At 32.2% G+C, this 18,239-nt stretch overlaps 2 protein-coding genes across 4 annotated transcripts; both read left to right on the top strand.

The window, feature by feature from the left end:
- The first annotated feature begins 7,639 nt into the window (after positions 1-7,639).
- LOC107912508 (putative pentatricopeptide repeat-containing protein At5g59200, chloroplastic) lies at positions 7,640-15,002 on the top strand. Of its 3 annotated transcripts, XM_041106238.1 has the most exons (4): positions 7,640-9,052; positions 9,143-9,330; positions 11,206-11,248; positions 11,356-15,002. In XM_041106238.1, exon 4 carries the CDS (start codon positions 12,296-12,298, stop codon positions 14,210-14,212), a length of 1,917 nt encoding a protein of 638 aa, XP_040962172.1. In that variant the 5' UTR covers positions 7,640-9,052; positions 9,143-9,330; positions 11,206-11,248; positions 11,356-12,295; the 3' UTR covers positions 14,213-15,002. The 3 variants fall into 3 exon arrangements, with proteins under 3 accessions (XP_040962172.1, XP_016696206.2, XP_016696207.2); XM_016840717.2 differs by having other exon boundaries at positions 7,641-9,052; positions 9,143-11,248; XM_016840718.2 differs by having other exon boundaries at positions 7,642-7,856; positions 9,143-11,248.
- A 1,430-nt stretch (positions 15,003-16,432) lies between these two features.
- LOC107912509 (uncharacterized) lies at positions 16,433-17,560 on the top strand. Its single transcript, XM_016840719.2, has 2 exons — positions 16,433-16,719; positions 16,821-17,560. Exons 1-2 carry the CDS (start codon positions 16,712-16,714, stop codon positions 17,404-17,406), a joined length of 594 nt encoding a protein of 197 aa, XP_016696208.1. The 5' UTR covers positions 16,433-16,711; the 3' UTR covers positions 17,407-17,560.
- The last annotated feature ends 679 nt before the right edge of the window (positions 17,561-18,239 follow it).

The raw sequence follows: 18,239 nt of genomic DNA, 5'->3' as shown, positions 1-18,239 counted from the left end.
ACAAATGTTAATTTTTTATCATTTTTAAGAAATTTTATAAATAATACAAGTTTAATAATTAAAAGAGACGAAAATTAAATGGTAAGCTAAAATAATTTATTTTATTTAGAATTAAAGAGAAAAAAATCATCCTTAAAATTATTTTATTGCCATAAATTACCATTGTCGAGGGAAATTAATTGTAACGAATTAACTAATGGAAAGTTTATAATGATCTGCTAATAATTTATTGCTGACACGTGGGTAACGTATGAAACGTAGAATGTGCCGCCAAATCTGTTCCGCCAAATCTATTTATTGGTGACACATGGGTAATGTATTGGAATCCATAGATCTAATCTATATGTAACATACTTCTTGACAGATTTCATAAATAATTATATTATCTTAACATTGTTTTTTACTGTAAACGCACAACAGATGTCATATATTTTTTATATTTTCTTTTTTGTGTTGCGTGATATCTTATTGATTTTGTTTTATTTCACAATAATATCATATTTAGATGGTAAATTTGAAGGAAATATCGGTTTTAGAAAAATATTTAAGGTTTTAGATCTATTTTTCAATATTTAAAAAAATAAGTTGATTTTAAAAAGAGAAACAAAAAAGGCATCTTATAAGAAGCGTTTTCTGCTGATATTGAAACACTTCCTACAATATACATTTTTTGTTTCTAAAAAAAATTGTGTTGGTATTGAAAATTTGGGGAGAAAGATTTATTTGTGTTTGTGCTTGTATTTGAGGTAGACATTCTGATAGTTTTAATGTATGTTTGAGTTAATGGTGATGCGATGACACTCGGAGACCTATACATTTCATCTATCGTGTGGGGATGAAACCATCACCTTAGAAGCTCATCACATTTCAACTCAGGCTCCCAGTTCACGGTGGTTATACGGTCACAAGTTGAAGTATAACTAGGGCTCCCAGTTGACGGCGATTTTGCGGTCACAAGTTGAAGTATAACTCGGGACCCTAGTTGACAGTGACTTTGCGGTCACGAGTTCGAGTTTCATGATACCAATAGAGGATGATTTATAAACCACAAACATAAGTTTGAGACCATAATTATAGGGAAAAACAAAGGGGTTTTCCAGTATAATCAATTTATTTTTTTTTCTCCATCTTCACTGAAGCAGTATCATTAACGTAATTTTTCGAAAGTTGTGACAGAGTTGGGAGCAAGAGGACTTTCAGGGAGAGTGACTATGGCAATGGAGAGAAAGTTAAAATGTGTTTTCAGTTGAGGTGGCAACATATTCATATGGAAAAACTCTAGGGCTTCCCGCTATAATCGGTCTAATTTTTTTCTCTATTTCCAGGCAACCGGTACCTTTAACCTTCCTTCTTTTTCGAAGGTCGGCGCTGTCGTAGATACAATAGCACTCTCAGGCGGGGAGCGACTGTTGCAATGCAATAAATATGATGCTCCTTTTGAGGCGACGATGGTTGTCGTTATTACACAACCCATTAAAAACTACAATCACTGTCGCGCCAACCAGAGTTTGACCTCTACTGTGCCGGAACATCCACCTAAGAGTCTTCTTGTGTCCACCTCGGTGTCAGCTTTCAGACAATAATGAAAGGTTAAAGATATCGGTTGCTTGGAAATAGAGAAAAAATTTACATTAATTACACCAGAAGTTCCCAGGGTTTTTCCGTACGGTTATGGCATCAATCTTATGTATTGTATATATAGGACATTGTTTGCGGGTATCCAAAAAGCTTGAACTCCTAACTGCATAATGACTGTCACCTAGCCCCCGATTATATTCGAACAAGTGACCGCATCATGGCCGCCGACCGGAATCTCTACCTAGACTTCAACCCCTAATTGTATCAAGCATTATTACCCCGAAATCAGATTTCCCTGCAATGAGTTTTTAAGGTGATGGTCCTATCCCGCCATGACATATGAAATGTATGTGTGCTGAGGCGCATTATCACATCCCCAACCCATAAAAACTACCTAAGAACTTCTGTTGTTTCAATCGAAAACCCTAAACATTTTCAAAATACCCTAAAAAAACATAAACACTAGCCCTAAAAAATAAGCAACCCTAACCATAGAGAGAGAAAGGGAAAGTGCGCCCTGTTGCCATTTGTGCAGAAAGTGCGCCCATCTGGACATGCTTTCCCCTTCTCTCTCCTAAAAACGGCCTATTTCATTAATTAAATTAAAAAACGGCCTAAAGGCCCAATTAGAAAAAAAATTGGCCCATTTGCCTTATTTAGCTCAACTATTACACTTAGACATGTAATTTTCCCCTCTAACTAATTATTGTGGAAGTGTCTCAAGTTTTTATTTTTTATTTTTCTATTACTTCAAAAGGAAGCTTTTCACTCTTATATGATTAGATAAATTAATATAATAAGTTAAATACATTCCCCTTGAAAAAGCAAAATAGTATTGTAGGGCTAAACAATTATATACTCCACTATTTTGCTTTTCGAAAACAATATATTAGTCATGGTCGAAAAAAGTGTGGCTCAGAATTTTCAGCACCCATACTTCAATTTTATAAAAAAAATTATTTTAGTTCTTTATTTTAGTTCTTTATTTATTTTAATCCTTAAATTTGTATTATTTGTTAAATTACCTCAAAATAGATGGAAATTTTAATATTTATTAAATTTACTAACTTTTCTGATGTGGCATACATGTGGATTGTCATATGGATTACACGTCAGTATTTAATTAATTTATTAAAATTTAAAAATATTTTTATATTTTTAATAATTTTAATGATTTTTAATTTTTAAAAATAAAATTTTAAATTTTAAAAAATTAATTAAATGCTAACGTATTATCTATGTGACAATCCATATATCACGTCAATAAAATTAACAAATATTAACTTTTTATCAATTTTACATAATTTCATAAATAATACAGATTTAAGAGCTAAAAAGACAAAAAATTAAAGAGTGAAATAAATCATTACGCCTAAAAGTAACACAGTAAAAACCTTGTCTGTTAGGTCCATTCGGACTGAAAGTTGGACAGCAATTTTTACATTTGAATTTCGTCTAATTTATATGGGTAAATTACACTAGCACTTACTCAACTATTTGTAAGCTCTTTTTATAGTTATCCAATTATGATAAGTTACAAAATAGTCATCTAACTACTTAATTTTATCTTTTCTGGTCACCACCGACTAACAATGCATATTTTAAAATTGGCATAATAACAACTTTAACCCTCAAAGCTTATAAATTATGTCAATTTAGTGTTGATTCTAAAAAAATGAACCCTCAACATTTACACATTGTGCAATTTGGTCTCTTTTTTGAAGTTTTATTGTTTCTTTGTGATATTGAGAGTTAATTTTAAAAGAATGAGAAAAGATGCAAATTATTATCTTGACTTTTTGGGTGTTTTCATTTTTGTGTATATTTTCAATCAAAGCTAACCAATAATTTTATTTTCTTAGCTTTTTAGGTAAAAAGTGATCACAAAGAAAAATAAACTTGCAAAAATGACTAAATTACACAATGTGTAAATGTTAAGGTTTAGATTTTTTAGAATCAAGACTAAATTGACATAATGTATAAATATTTAGGGTTAAAGTTGCTATCATGCAAATTTTAAAAGCTGCCACCATTAGCTAGTTGGTGACCAAAAATGACAAAATTGAACAGTTGGGTGACTGTCTTGTAACTTTTCATGGTTAGGTGATCATTTTGCAACTTTTCATAGTTGAATGACAAAAAAAAATTACTGATAGTTGGGTGACTACTATTGTAGTTTACCCAATTTATATTTGATAACCCTTATTTGAAAAACTAGATAATAGCACACACGTGGATAAAAATAATAATTTAATAATTTACCGGAAAATAATAATAATTTAATAAAATTTAAAATTAATATAAAAATATAGCTGTGATTTTTGTTAAAATGGTAAAAGAAAAATAAAAATTATGGCATTTTGAGATCAAATTTTATCATATAATTGATTTTTTTCCTAGATTTTATATAAAATAAAAAATAAATATACCCTCAAATATTTGTTGTTGTGTAAAAATTTATAGAATATAATTATTATGTATTATGATTCATGCAATGATGACGTAAAATTTCGACATACGAGATGGCGATGGGGAAAGCAAGTGCGAGGATTGCTTAATCTACATTGCCTCACTCTTGTATGGATGTTTTCTGCTCCAACAAGTCTGAATTTATAAATTGAAAACAAATTACTTTATCTGTTTTAGTTAGATTATCACAGTTGGTTTTATATTTTCTAATATTTAATCTCTTTTGTTTTAAATATTATAACTAATAATTTTTTACCGTAAATATTTTTATCATTAATCAAGAAACTATAATTTATCACAAATATAAATTAATTATATGAAATTATTTAGTATATATTAAATACTTACATAATTTTTATCAATATATAATTATACATCAAGGAAACGTAAATATTTTTAGGAGGTTAAATTTAAGGCGGTACGGTGGACTATTTTTTTTATATATAATTAAGATATAATTATTGTATTTTTTTAGTTTATTAATACTTTTTCAAGCCAATTAACCATTAATTAGAGAGAAAAAAAAACTTTTCTTTGAATGAAGCTTGGCTCTTGATCCTAATGGTATCTATTCTAGGTTAATTTTATAAAAAACGTGTTCAACTGGAAGTATTTTCAGGTAAAATTTTTAGCATATTAACAAAAAAACACTACCAACTGAAACTGCTTTCTGCCATATCAACATTTAAAGTGACAGTGCTAATATATTTTTCTTATTTCATGGTGCCACCTATTAATGTGAAAATAAAATTTATAAAACAGGTCTTTAAATAAACCCAAAGTCTCATTTATCTTTTTTATTAAGCGATATGATATATGAGTATATATAGACTCATAATCCATTTGTAACTTATTCCTAGACAATGTAGGATTACTTACTCTTGTACCAACATCTTTTCCCATGTTTGGTGTTGAGAACAAAGGGAGAGAGAAGCGAAGATGTGTGTGAGAGATATTATTAAATAATAATTTAATTTAATTTTTCAATATTATTAAAAATGTCATGTATCAGCTCTTAATTAGTTGAAAGAATTTTTCTAGCAAAATATAGGCCATAATAGTTATGAAATTATAGTTTAGATCGTTTTTTGACAAAAAAATAAATTTAAATATCTAACAAAAAAATATAATTTGAAGATTACTTATTCTAACTTCTATTTTAAAAAACATTAGTATAAAAATATAATTCAAAAGATAATAATAAAAGAAACCAAACAAACATGGCTATAGTGATAATTACGAGATCATATGATACTTTTTCATTAGTGTTTACACACATACTAAAACTCCAAAGTTGGTCATGAATTAAGTTAAATGAACCCAACAAAAATAATTAAAAATAAATAAAATTTCAATATAAAAACAAAAATACAACACTTTACATTCTTATCTTTTTATTCTAATTTTAATATATATTCTAAAATACTCTCTATATTTCTAAAGAGAAAACATATTTGCATAGCTTTTAATCTTATATTGTTGTTTGCAACAAAAATGCAAAAAAAAATACAAGTGTAAATAATATTTTTAATTATAAATTAATACATGGTTAAAACGAAAAATAACACAATTCGGTACAAATGTATAAAATTTCCATGATAAGAAAATGAAAGAACATAAAAAAATATAAAATATAGTGTAACACATCTAATCTTATGTTGTTAGTTAAACGAGTTAGCAATCCCACATTGTTTAGGAATAATTGCAAATGAGTTATAAGTCTATACATATCCATATTCCAAATCCCACATCGTTTAAGAAAACAAAATAAATGAGATTTTGGGTCTATATAAAGACTTGTTTTTAATTTTTATTTCCAGACTAATAGGTGAGATTAAGAAATAAGAAAAAAATATTGGTGTTGCCATTTTTAGTGCTGATGTGGCAAAAAGTACTTTCAACTTTAGCTGAAGTGTTTTTCTACATTTAAATTGAAGATGCTTCCAATTAAATTTGTTTTTGTAAAATTGTCTTATTCCTGTAATTTTTTCAAAAATTGGCCTGTTTATGTAAATCTTTTTTAAAATTGACATTTTTGAGTATTTTAATTTCCTTTGTGTTTGTTAATAAATTAAGCTTATGTATAAATTATTTTTAATTGCTTTTTTAGTTAAAAAAGGTTTTTTGTAAATTTCCCTGCGAAACAAAGGAATATGGCCGTTACACATCTTCTCAGCCCCACGCTCACTTCCATTAAATCCATGGGGGATTTTTTATTCAACTGGTACAAAATAATTAATTAATTATAATAATTTTAATCAAAATTTATGTACGAAAACATTTGTTTTCTATAGTTTCCTAACAGATAATATAAAAAAAATGAAAACTAAATAAAGGAGGAAGCTCATGACTGATACTTGCTTCATATGTTATTTTTGTCTTATCAATGTCACTATCAATAGATGAAAGATAGAGGGACGAGAGAAAAAGATAGAGAGATGAGGGACGAGAGAAAAAGATAGAGAGATGAAAGAGTAAAAGTTAAATATAAGAAAGGAAAGAGAATAACATATATGTAAAATAGAGATATGAAAGATAATTTAATATTTTATTCCTTTTTCTTTTCTTTATTTGATTCTCTATTTTTCGTAAAATATTAAATTTTCTTTCATATCTCTATTTTACATATATGTTATTATTTTTGTTTTTCCTCATATTTGATTCTCTATTTTTAATATACTCTTTTTTCCTTTTCTATTTGAATTTCCCTTTATTCTTCTCAATTGAAAACCCTAGCTGTCGTACTCAGTTGTTTTTATTTATTTATTTATTTTTCTTTCCCTTCCTCTTCTCAATTGAAAATTATAGTCACCGTATTCAGTAGCCACCAATGTCGCCGTTTACGGTGGCCTTTTGTGCCGGTTTTAACACCAAAGAAGAGATTTCCTCCTTTTCGTTTACTTCTACGGTTCAGATCCCATGGTATCAAACTCCAAATATTCTAAAACAATGATCAAAACTTCAAACTACTCTTTCTACAATAATTTTTTAAAAAATATCACCGGTGACAACTGACACGACAGTAACACTTAAAAGAATATATATTTTAAAAATTTTAACTAGTGTCGCCTGACATATTAGCGACAAAAAAAAATATTTTTTAAAAATATTTACCGATGCCACTTGACATACTAGTGACACCCAATTCTTTTTAAAAGAAATTTCTTCGTTGCCTTTGATAGACTGCCAACATCCATTAAAAACATTTTTTTTTTCTTTTCTTTTTCCCTTCCTGAATACCTCGTATTTTTAATGGGGATTTTGAAAAATGAAAACTGGTACTACGGGTATGTTAGGCGTCATTAGCAGGTATTTTGATAACGAGTATTTTTGTATATAAGTTTTGACTTGTGTCATTTTCATAAATAATTAATTATTTTGGGTCATTTGAGTAAAAAGGCCACCCAGGGGAAGAATCTGGTACGGTAGTGCACTGTGTAAAGGTTCTAATTTTGGCTTTGTACTTTTGTGTTTATGTTTCATTAACGTGTCAAGCAGTAACACCGTTGGATCAAATCAATGCGAATCTTGATTTTACCAGACAAAGAGGCAGATTTCGAAACGGTACCTTGATCACCTACGCTAAACCTCTTCTTATCCTCTTTATTAATCATCATTTGGTTAATCTTCCGTATTATCGTTTCAAAATATGCCTTTGGAATTATATAAATTATTCTTTAATTTAGATCTTCCGTATTATTTTTTTTAGAAATTCTCCTATACTTTCCACTCTCTTCATTTCACCAAAAGTTGTTTTTGACTGTGCAGCTAGTGCAAGTGGCCAAGTAGTTGCTTCCTGCTTCATTTGTGTGTGTGTTTTCTAATTTGGGTCTGGATCTAGGATTTCAGGTTCAAGCAACGATGTTATTCATAAATGTTACTTTTTGAACTTAAGGCTAGGGTTTGTTCATGCTTTAAAAGTTTTAGCATATTTTAAGCCCTTTTGCTTTGAACTGTTAAAACCAAGACTTTGTTTTTTGGCTTAGAAATTTTAATAGTGTTTTAGTTCGGGCTAGGATTTTGGTGAAGAAATATGGAAAAAAACAACAACATAAAGAATAGTAAACTTTGGTTTATGTTGCATGTTGTTTGAGTTTTAACAATAGTAGTAGTTGATGCAACCTTGATTTGTTTACCTTTCGTTTGTTTTCCTCTAAGCTTCTTAATTTAGCAAATTCAGCTGTTTTATTGTGGTTTTGAAATCCAATGAAATATTTTTGATGCCTATTTCTTTTTTATTCAAAAAATGGCAATCTTGGATGTTTGATAAGTCTTTTAAACACTTCTTCTTAGTCTTTAAACTTGTTTATAGCTTACTCCAAGCCTTTATAATATGATTATATATATGAAAAAGTTCCCCCTTTTCAAGCTTGTCTTGGAAGACGCCAGAATCTGGGTTTATAACCAGCTGCATTAATAATGAAAAAGATAGATATGATTGTAAAGGACGAAGAGTTTCCAAGAAAATTCTTTTATCATTCTTTGTGTTATGATATTAAACTTCTTTTCACTTTCCCAAAATTATGTTTTATGGTCGTTTGCTATGTAACTTGTCACAAATTCTAGGCTGTTGACTTGATGTTTTAACTTTTAATTCTTTATATATGTTTTAACCAAAGTACAGATTCATGTCTTTTGAAAGGAACTTCCATCTTCAATTCATTCATGTTAGAAGGCAATACATTTTTCTGCAAAACTTTAGATCATTCCTTTGTGTCTTCGGTACTATTTATGAGGGTTTGAAGATTGTTTTGTTCGGAGTTTTATTGGTTTTTGGTGGAATCAAGGTATCTTCAATGTCCATTTTACTGTCCATGGGGACCAATCCTTTGTGCCTTGCCATTGCACTCAACACTTGTTGGTTGCTCGGAGTGTCATTGTTGATGATGTTTATGGAGTGTAAGATATTGGCAACTTTAAGAAATGTTCATGGATGTCATAACGGTGACATTTATGTTATATTTCTTGGGATTGTCAGAATCATGAGTTGTAGATGCATTTCTAAGTAAGTAAGCAAGCAAGCCATCATTTTAGAGCATAAGTAAATAATACCTCCCTGCAGCATTTCCTAATATATCTGAGTTTTGTTTTGCAGTTTTCATTTTGAGATTGACACGCATTGTCAATTGACAATGAGAGAGAGCACGCTTGTTGCCATTCATGCAAGGGCATGGATGTATACAAGCGTGCTCTCTGTCGTTGTCATATGATTTGTTCAAAGCTGTCATTTCTTGGTTATCTATCTCTGTTGCTGCCATAGCTAGCAGGTGATTTAGGGCACTGGTAAGTAACTTGTTCCAGAAATATTTTTGCTTTCATTGCATTGAAAATTTAATAATAGACAAAAATAAAATCTTTGCTTTCATTTCATTCAAAATTAAATAAAAGACGGACCATGAAATTATTTTTTGGTACAAAGGAGATCGTAGATAGGGGAGGAGTTCCAAATGTCGAGATTTGAACCCTAGACCTGATGATGTCACTTATAAAGCGTGTCTACATGAACTAGGTTTAGTGTTTCAGGTTCATGCCTTCAAATTTTTGTTTAGTTGGTTATTTAACCTAGGCACAGGTATATGAAGTCCATTTCCAAAGTGTATTGAATTTATCACAAAGAGAGGTGGTTTCTCTTTGTTTATGATTGCATGGTTTCCGTCACACACTTCTAAGATTGGGACACAACTTATGATAAAAATGTGAAGATAAATCTTATCAGTATATGGTAACATTATTAAAACTAAAACCAAATTTCAAACTTATTTGAACCAAGTTATGGAATGCTTCTGTATCATAGGTGCAAAGCTGGCACTTGTTCCACATTAAATTATCTAATTGTGATGCAAACAAAGCAACTACCATCATAAATGCACCATTGTTGCATGGCCAACAATTCTTGATTCGCTACCATCTTTACCATGAGCATAAGTGCATCAATACATTGAGGAACAACATGTAGCATCTCTATTGCACGAATTCTTTAATATGCTCATGTTTGATGCTTCATCAATAGGAAGCGTTATGTGAGTTTGACATTAATACATCATAAAAGGGAATACTACCCTTGTGATTCTTGCAATTGGAGTAGGAAGAAGAAGAAGTGCAATCCGGCGGTTCTCTCTGGTTTGACTGACGATACATCTAACGTAGCCCTTCTCAGTGTACTCTTTTGATATCTATATTCTGAAAACCTGTCTTCACTTGAACAGTACACAATAATCCTCTAGATTGTTGAGCTATAGTAATTAGAGAAGAAGATGGAAAATCGATGTGGTTTAGGTTGATGTCAAAAAGAATTGCATTTAAATATGAATATAATGATATAATTAATATTTTAAAGAAAATTAACTAAATGAAACAAAAAATATTTAAACATGAATAATTGTGATTGCTTTGTTTTATTTAGGTATGTATGCTTAGTAAAATGTGTTTTGTGCTCATTGCCCTCTTCCTTGTCCATTTCTCTTTATTTGCTACAACATTCTCAGTTAGTGTTTATAGCATAAAATAGCCTTTCAACTCAAGTTGATCTGGCTCTTAATATTTCTTACATAATACGGGGATATGAACCTCCGAGAATCCTCCAATTTGAAAAAAAAAAAACAGAAAAAATTGAACATACCTATACTGGTTACATAGTTGTTTCTAACACTCGTTCCCCTAGCATAGCTTGAAACTGCTACATTCAAAGTCTGCTATATTTGCTATACTGTTTTGATTTCAGTTGGTTCAAACTCTTTAATTACTGCCCTTAGCCGGCCATAATAAAGCCCTAACAAGGTAAGTTTTCCCTAAATTTTTTTTTACCTTACTGCAATAGAATCTATTAGTAGCATGGATTAGTGAATAACTGTCCTGTCTGACTTAAAGATTGCAAGCATGCTGGGAATTAAATTTATTGAAGATAATGCAAAGAAAATAAATTTACTGTAGTTTCTTGATTTTGTTGAATTTAATTTGGAAAAAATTTCAATAAATTTGTTTAGAATATCTGTACATCTTGAGTATAGTATGAATTTAAGGCTTGGTTGATCTGCTGATTATAGTTTAATGTTAAACTTGTGTTATTTACATTTTCTAATTGTTTAGGAGTTCTTCTGGGTGGAATTTGATAATTTCCTATTGCTGAGACTTACCTCTTTGTTATCCTTTATGGAGTAGGAATGATAGCAGTTACTGTGTACCAGGGCCTAGCGAGTGACCGGTATGTATCTGATATGGATATACTTGATTCTCAAAGTTCTTTTAAGCATATATATATATATTTAGATGATCATAGTTGAAAGTCGTGTTCAAATGTGTTGGTGGCAGGTATTGGCAGGGATGCTCGAAGAAAAATTAAGAGTCCCGAGTTACGTAGTTGCAAATAGAGAACAAGTGTATGGGTTTTGAGCAGTTATGGTTTATTTAGATTTTTCATCTACCAATTTCTAACCAATCCCACTTGGAAGAAACCATCTGGTTTCAACCCTAACCCTAATTTATTAAATTCATAGCATATATAGTACCAAAAACAGCATTTCCTAAACCTTGATGTTAGTTTTGTCATGGATTGTTAAACCAGTACGAAAAGAGTATGCATCATTACAAGAGCAGGGCAGGGTTTTCTTTTCTTGCCCGAGGGCAAAGAACTGCCTGATTTACATTTTGTTGTGGACCCTAATATAATAATATCATTTTAGCCAAATCTGACAGCTTCTGAGCAGTGACTGATGGACTCCGTTTTAACCCTTTTGGTTGATGCGTGGCCAGTGGCCATGGTGACTTGAGACCTATGTTTATGCATTGCCATCTTCGTCGTGAAGTTTTTTATTCAAGCAGTCATTATCTCTTATTCGATCGCTATTGTTATTTAATTACGTGGAAATGGAAAAGAATACGGGAACCTGTACAGTCAGCATTCCTTATTATTTAATGGGAGAGTGATTAGTTTGCTCAATATTTTTAAAGGTGGTTACACAATAAATTTTTTTATTGACAAAAATAGGAACGATGTGAACGTGGTAGTTTATCATATATTTGAAAAGCGAAGGCAGAAATTTAAGCAAATAATATACATGATTTTTTTTAATTAAATAACAGTACATGAACTAAATTGACTCTCCATAAAGCTTAAATTAGCTATATATGCAAAAAAAAAAAAAAGTTTATTGGTCAAATAGAGAGCTGAGTGAAAGCTAGAAGATAGAGCAAGCTATGCTATAAATATCCCTTCTGCTTCTAAGCATTTGAAGTTAGAAAACGGCAGCCAATGAGTTACTGTACGTTAGCCGTAGTCGGGAACTTCACTTACCCATCGACTTCAACTTCAAATCCGAACCCAAAAGTCTCCATCTCCAACTCCACCCAACGCAGAAAAGAATTCGTTTCTCTCTTAAAGAATTGCAAAGACGCCAACCAAATCCTACCAATACATGCCAAAATCATTAGAACAGGCCATGACCAAGATCCTTTCATCCTCTTCGAGCTTCTTCGTCTTAGCTCCACTTTATCCTCCGTTAATTATGCCTCCACCATCTTTCAACTGGTCCATAACCCAAATGTGTTTCTCTACACTGCTCTCATTGATGGGTTTGTTTCGGCTGGTTCCTACTCTGATGGGATTAGCCTTTATTTTCAAATGATTAATCGATTTATTGTGCCGGATAAGTATGTGATCACCGCGGTTTTGAAAGCTTGCGGGTCTCGTTTTACTTTGCGAGAAGGAAAAGAGGTTCATTGCCAAGCTTCGAAACTTGGGTTAAGCTCGAATAGATCGATAACCATGAAGCTGATGGAGTTTTATGGGAAGTGTGGGGAATTTGATGATGCAAGGAAATTGTTTGATAAAATGACGGAAAGAGATGTTGTTGCCTCAACGATCGTGATCAATTGTTTTCTTGACCATGGATTGGTAGAGCAGGCTATTGAGGTTTTTGATCGGGTAAGGGTTAAGGATACTGTTTGCTGGACCGCGATGATTGATGGGTTGGTGAGGAATGGGGAGATGAACATGGCTTTGGAGATGTTTAGGGAAATGCAAAAGGGGAATATGAGGCCTAATGAAGTTACTATTGTTTGCGTTTTGTCAGCGTGCTCGCAATTGGGAGCTTTAGAGCTTGGAAGATGGGTTCATTCGTACATTGGAAAACACCATAGGATTGAGCTTAATCATTTTGTTGGCGGTGCACTGATCAGCATGTATTCAAGGTGTGGTGATATCGATGAGGCTGAACGTATTTTTGCAATGATGAAAGAGAGAAATGTGATTACGTACAATTTAATGATTTCAGGGCTTGCTATGCATGGGAAGAGTATTCAAGCAATTGAGATTTTTCGAGGAATGATTAAGCTGGGGCTTTTGCCAACTAGTGTTACTTTTGTTGCTATTTTGAATGCCTGTAGCCATGGAGGTTTGGTGAATTTGGGGCTTGAGATGTTCCATTCTATGAGTAGAGATTATGGGATTCCGCCACAGATAGAGCACTATGGATGTATTGTTGACCTTCTCGGTCGTGTAGGTCATCTAAAAGAAGCTTATAATTTCATTCATAATATGGAAATAGCACCTGATCATGTCATGTTGGGGTCCTTGCTGAGTGCTTGTAAGATTCATGGAAACTTTGAATTAGGCGAACAAGTTGCGAGAATTTTAATGAATCATGGAGTGGTAGATTCGGGTACTTACGTTCTGCTGGCAAATGTCTATGCTTCATCAGGGAAATGGAAAGAAGCAGCTCAAATAAGGGCAAAGATGAAGGAGGGTGGAATCCAAAAAGAACCAGGTTGTAGCTCCATTGAAGTGAACAATGAGATACACGAGTTTCTTCTGGGAGACCTAAGGCACCCTCAGAAGGAAAAAATATATAACAAGTTAGAGGAGTTGAACCAAGTATTAAAAGAAGCAGGACATATTCCAGCAACAGATGCTGTTTTGCATGATATTGAAGACTGGGAGAAAGAGCAGGCTTTAGCAATACACAGCGAGAGGCTTGCCATATGCTATGGTCTAATTTCTACTAAACCAGGTACTACAATAAGGGTTGTAAAAAACTTGAGGGTTTGTGATGATTGTCACTCAATGATCAAGCTCATTGCTAAGATTACTGGAAGGAAAATTGTGGTAAGGGATCGCAAAAGATTCCACCATTTTGAGAATGGGAATTGCTCTTGTGGAGATTACTGGTGATTAAGAATGAAGATCCAAGCATGAAGGTTGAGTAAAGCTACAGTTCCGCCAGCATTGCTTGTAACATTTCATTGTTATTCCTCTGTAGGAACTCTTTTGAACAGAGGAAGCTTATGACATATACAAGTAATCTGTAAATAACATGTCTGATTTGGTGTCAGATAGAAAGGTTATAGAAAGTTCTGTTCGAAAAGGATGGGTGCTTAGGTGAAGGTGGAGACCGGAGAAACGCTTCACTTCTACGATGGAGGACAATTTATGGAACATAAAGTATATGACAATTTCAAACCTTATATTGGTATGGAATTCTAATCCGAGGAGGTTGCCGTGATTTACAACAATGCATTTGCCAAGCATGTGGGATTCATTAATCTAAGCGGTAATTTCCATCGTTCAGGTCTTGATCTGTCAGTAATCAGTCATAGATTGCTTTTGTAACAAAGATGAAGTAGAAGTAGCTAGTAAGAAGACAAAAGGCTTGAAGGAATGTCTTGCGGGAAGCATCGTCAGGGTTCAATTCAGGCCCAAAAGCAGATTAGTCATAAAGCCATGTGAAGCTGACAACTCTCTTCTATTTTCATCCATGGATGCAATGATAAAACCCTTCTACAAAAGTTTCTTTTTTGTGTATAACGAAACTGTGAAATATTCGTTCACCAGTCCGATTTAAAGTCACCAAGACATTCTTCTGTGAGCTAATAACTATAAGCGTATTCCATCTCTTTTACACTGCCAATTTGATGTAGTTTTCATGTTCGATTTTCCAAATTCAAGCTCAACTTGTTGATCAGTGGCTTGTGAAATGCCAATACATATAATATTTTCCCTCAGAAACGCATAATACATATAATTATTATAAATTATAACTTGACTTGGACATGCATTTGCATCCGTTTTGGGCAATCTTTCCTCTTTGTGGAATTTTGAACTTATAATTAAACAAACATCCTTTGATTAGATGGACCGCACCGAAAGGATGAAATTTTAAAGTACATATGTAAATTTGTGAACTCTCAAAAGTTTTATAATTTAATTAAAAAAATAATGAAATTTAAGTTTAGTCCTTCCATAAATTATAAAGTTGTAAGTAAATATAATGAGGAAAATTATATTGACCCCTCTAAATAATTGTAATTTATTTCTAACCCTCAAAAAGTTTTCTTGCTTGATGAAAGCTTTACCTGATCGAAACCTTTTTTTTTTCTTTTTCAATAATAATGATGATAAAAAAGATACTAATGATAATAATCAGCCATATTCCTGAAAAAAGTTGCCAACAGTTTTAGATTTTCTAGTTATAAAATAACTTATCTGCATGACTCAACAACAATCATGGCCAGCTCTTTGGTTTATCAGTTGGAAGGTGACTTCACGCATTGCTGCATATCTCCAATTTGCCTAAAGCAGCCATGAAATTTATGCAATTTCCTAGACCACAAGATTTTTGAGTACCCAAAATTAGGCCCTAACAAACCTGAATTTGACCCTTTAGGTTAGGTCAAATTTAGCAGTTAGTTCTATACTATACATGAGTTAATTCATGTATTTTAATTTAATCAATTTTAATTCTTATAATTTTAAAATTTGAAGCTTCAGTCTTAATTCAACTTTATCAATTAAATATGATAGGTCAAATCCTGTTTTTAATTTCGTACCACTCATAAGTTATGGGTTTAGTATATATTTTTCAATTTGATTAATATCTATACTTTTTAAATTTTAAATTTTCAGTTTAAACTTAAACGATATTGACTAAATCTATTAACTAAAATAATGTGACTTTTTTTTTACAGTATTTCAATAATTAAACCATCGATTCCCAGTTCAACCATTGTTTCAACAATAAATAAACATACAATTCAAAAAATAATAAAGATATTTAAAAAAATTATAAAATTGGTTCAACCCGTTGATTCTTTTCTCAATTTTTGATTTTTTTTTATAGGCTTCGAGCAATTTGCTTAGATGTCAGATCAATCCCTATATCCAAACTGGTATACCAATAAATTCTCAATTTAATTGGTTTGATCCGATTTAAATATTACTATTTTTTTAATATTATGAAAAAATAACAAACAAATATGACATTACGAATATTGTTTTGTACATAAAACTTTAAAAATAACAAAATTTATTTAATTATTTATTTTCAATATTGAAAATTAAAAAAATACAAACATCAAAATTACTAGCATAAATTGACCCAGCAAGCAAAAGCATTAGCAAGAGGGGCCTTACTGTCATTCCGCTTTATCCTCAAAGACAATGATTTGATTTGATGATGTTTTGTTTTAATCAAAAGTTGAAACAAACTCACAGTTGTTTCCCATGTCAAAGTTTCTTACTTTATTTCAACTAATTCCCTTACCCACTCCAAAAATCCTATATAAAATCCCCAATCAAATAATAATAGAAAAAGTAGCTACTCTTAACTTTCCTCTTCTGTTCCTGGAAGCATAGCCCTTCAAGAAACACCATCAAAGCTTGCAAGTTTCAATAATGGATGAGTAAAGTTTCTTTCTTTTCTTTTCTTTTTTTGATTAAGACACTTTGGGTTTTTTCTTCTTTTTAACATCTCTCACATTGAAAATTTTCATTTGTTTCTCAGATCTGGGGAGTACCCAAAGGAGTACTACACCAGCAACGGCAACCCCAGGAGACTGACTTCAACATCCTCATCTTCTTCGTCAACGACGAGCGTTCACGTTACCGCCTTGGATGGCCTCGTCAACGTCAACTCCCTCTTCACCATCGCCGTCTTTGTGGGCCTTTCTTTGGCCACTCCGGGCCAACACAGTCTCGAGAACCGAGCCCCCTGCGACGCCGGCATTGACGTAGCTAAAAAGCTCTTGGTCTTCGAGGTCGTCTCCTTCAGCTTCTTCCTTTTCTCCTCCCTGGTGGCTCAGGGTCTAAAGCTCGCCATCAATTTGTTGAACAGCAAAGATGTGGATGAAGCTTTCAGGGCACACATTAACCTTAAAGTATTGAGGTTTGGGATGATGGGCTCCGCCGTCGGGTCCGTCATGGGGTGCTTGTTTCTGATGCTTTCGATGGTGAACGTGATCGAGATCCGGCTGGGGTTGTTGTCTTGCGGCAGTCAGTCCTCCATTCATGCCACGGCGGCTTTAGTCATTCTGGTTTCTTCTGCTCTCTTGGTTTACATTTCCACTGCTGTTTATGCTTTCTTGCATTGAATCATTTAAAACAAATCGGTTTCTGTAAACTTCACCATTGTTAGCCTTGGTAAACAAATATTGTAAATTAAAAATCGTGGGTTGCTTGCTTTTGTTTTCGTTTTATTTTCGGTTGAGTTAAATTGAGAATTCAAGTATCCAATGATTAGTTTTACTTCTGTTTCTCAATGGTTGGGCTAATTTCACCACTCTCATATTGGATTTGAATGAATAGATAGCCATAGAAGTTGAAATTCATGGTTGATGAAGAACCCTAAACTTAGCTGCTTGGTAACTTATGATTTTGTGTTTTATATATCTTGTCAGAAATGATTATCTTGCCTTGACAACTTAGAGTAGCTGCAAATTGCAATGTACGAGGCTTCCTAACTTTGCCATTACTTCATCCAATTTCTTTCTGTATATAATATTTTGTGGTGATGGTCGGGATATGGACATTTTAATCCCAAATTTCATGTGGTTTTTGAGGGTTGCTACAGTAGTGTTCAAGTCATACATCAACATCATTGTGATGAATATAAAAGAAAGGGTCAGATATGCTTCTTATGTTGATTTATGTACATCTATTTTCACCCCAGGATGCTTTTCTTATCAAAAACTTGGGTTTTCACGATTTGCTTGTTCTAGCACCTTGTTTTTGTCAAATTTCGCCATTACTCCCTATATTTTGTGATTTTTCTATTTTAATTGATGTTTTTTCGAATCAGTTAAATTTTGAAATTTCAATTTCGACCAAAACGGTACAAGTTAAATATGTTAGGTCAAATTTTGTTGCTAGTCTTGTACTATGTGTAAGTCGATGATTTAGTCCATGTTTTTCAATTTGATCATTT

The sequence above is a fragment of the Gossypium hirsutum genome, chromosome D11, assembly GCF_007990345.1.
Source record: "Gossypium hirsutum isolate 1008001.06 chromosome D11, Gossypium_hirsutum_v2.1, whole genome shotgun sequence".
NCBI lineage: Eukaryota > Viridiplantae > Streptophyta > Magnoliopsida > Malvales > Malvaceae > Gossypium > Gossypium hirsutum.
Note: the sequence above shows the minus strand (reverse complement) of the source record. Positions and strands in the feature narration are given on the sequence as shown.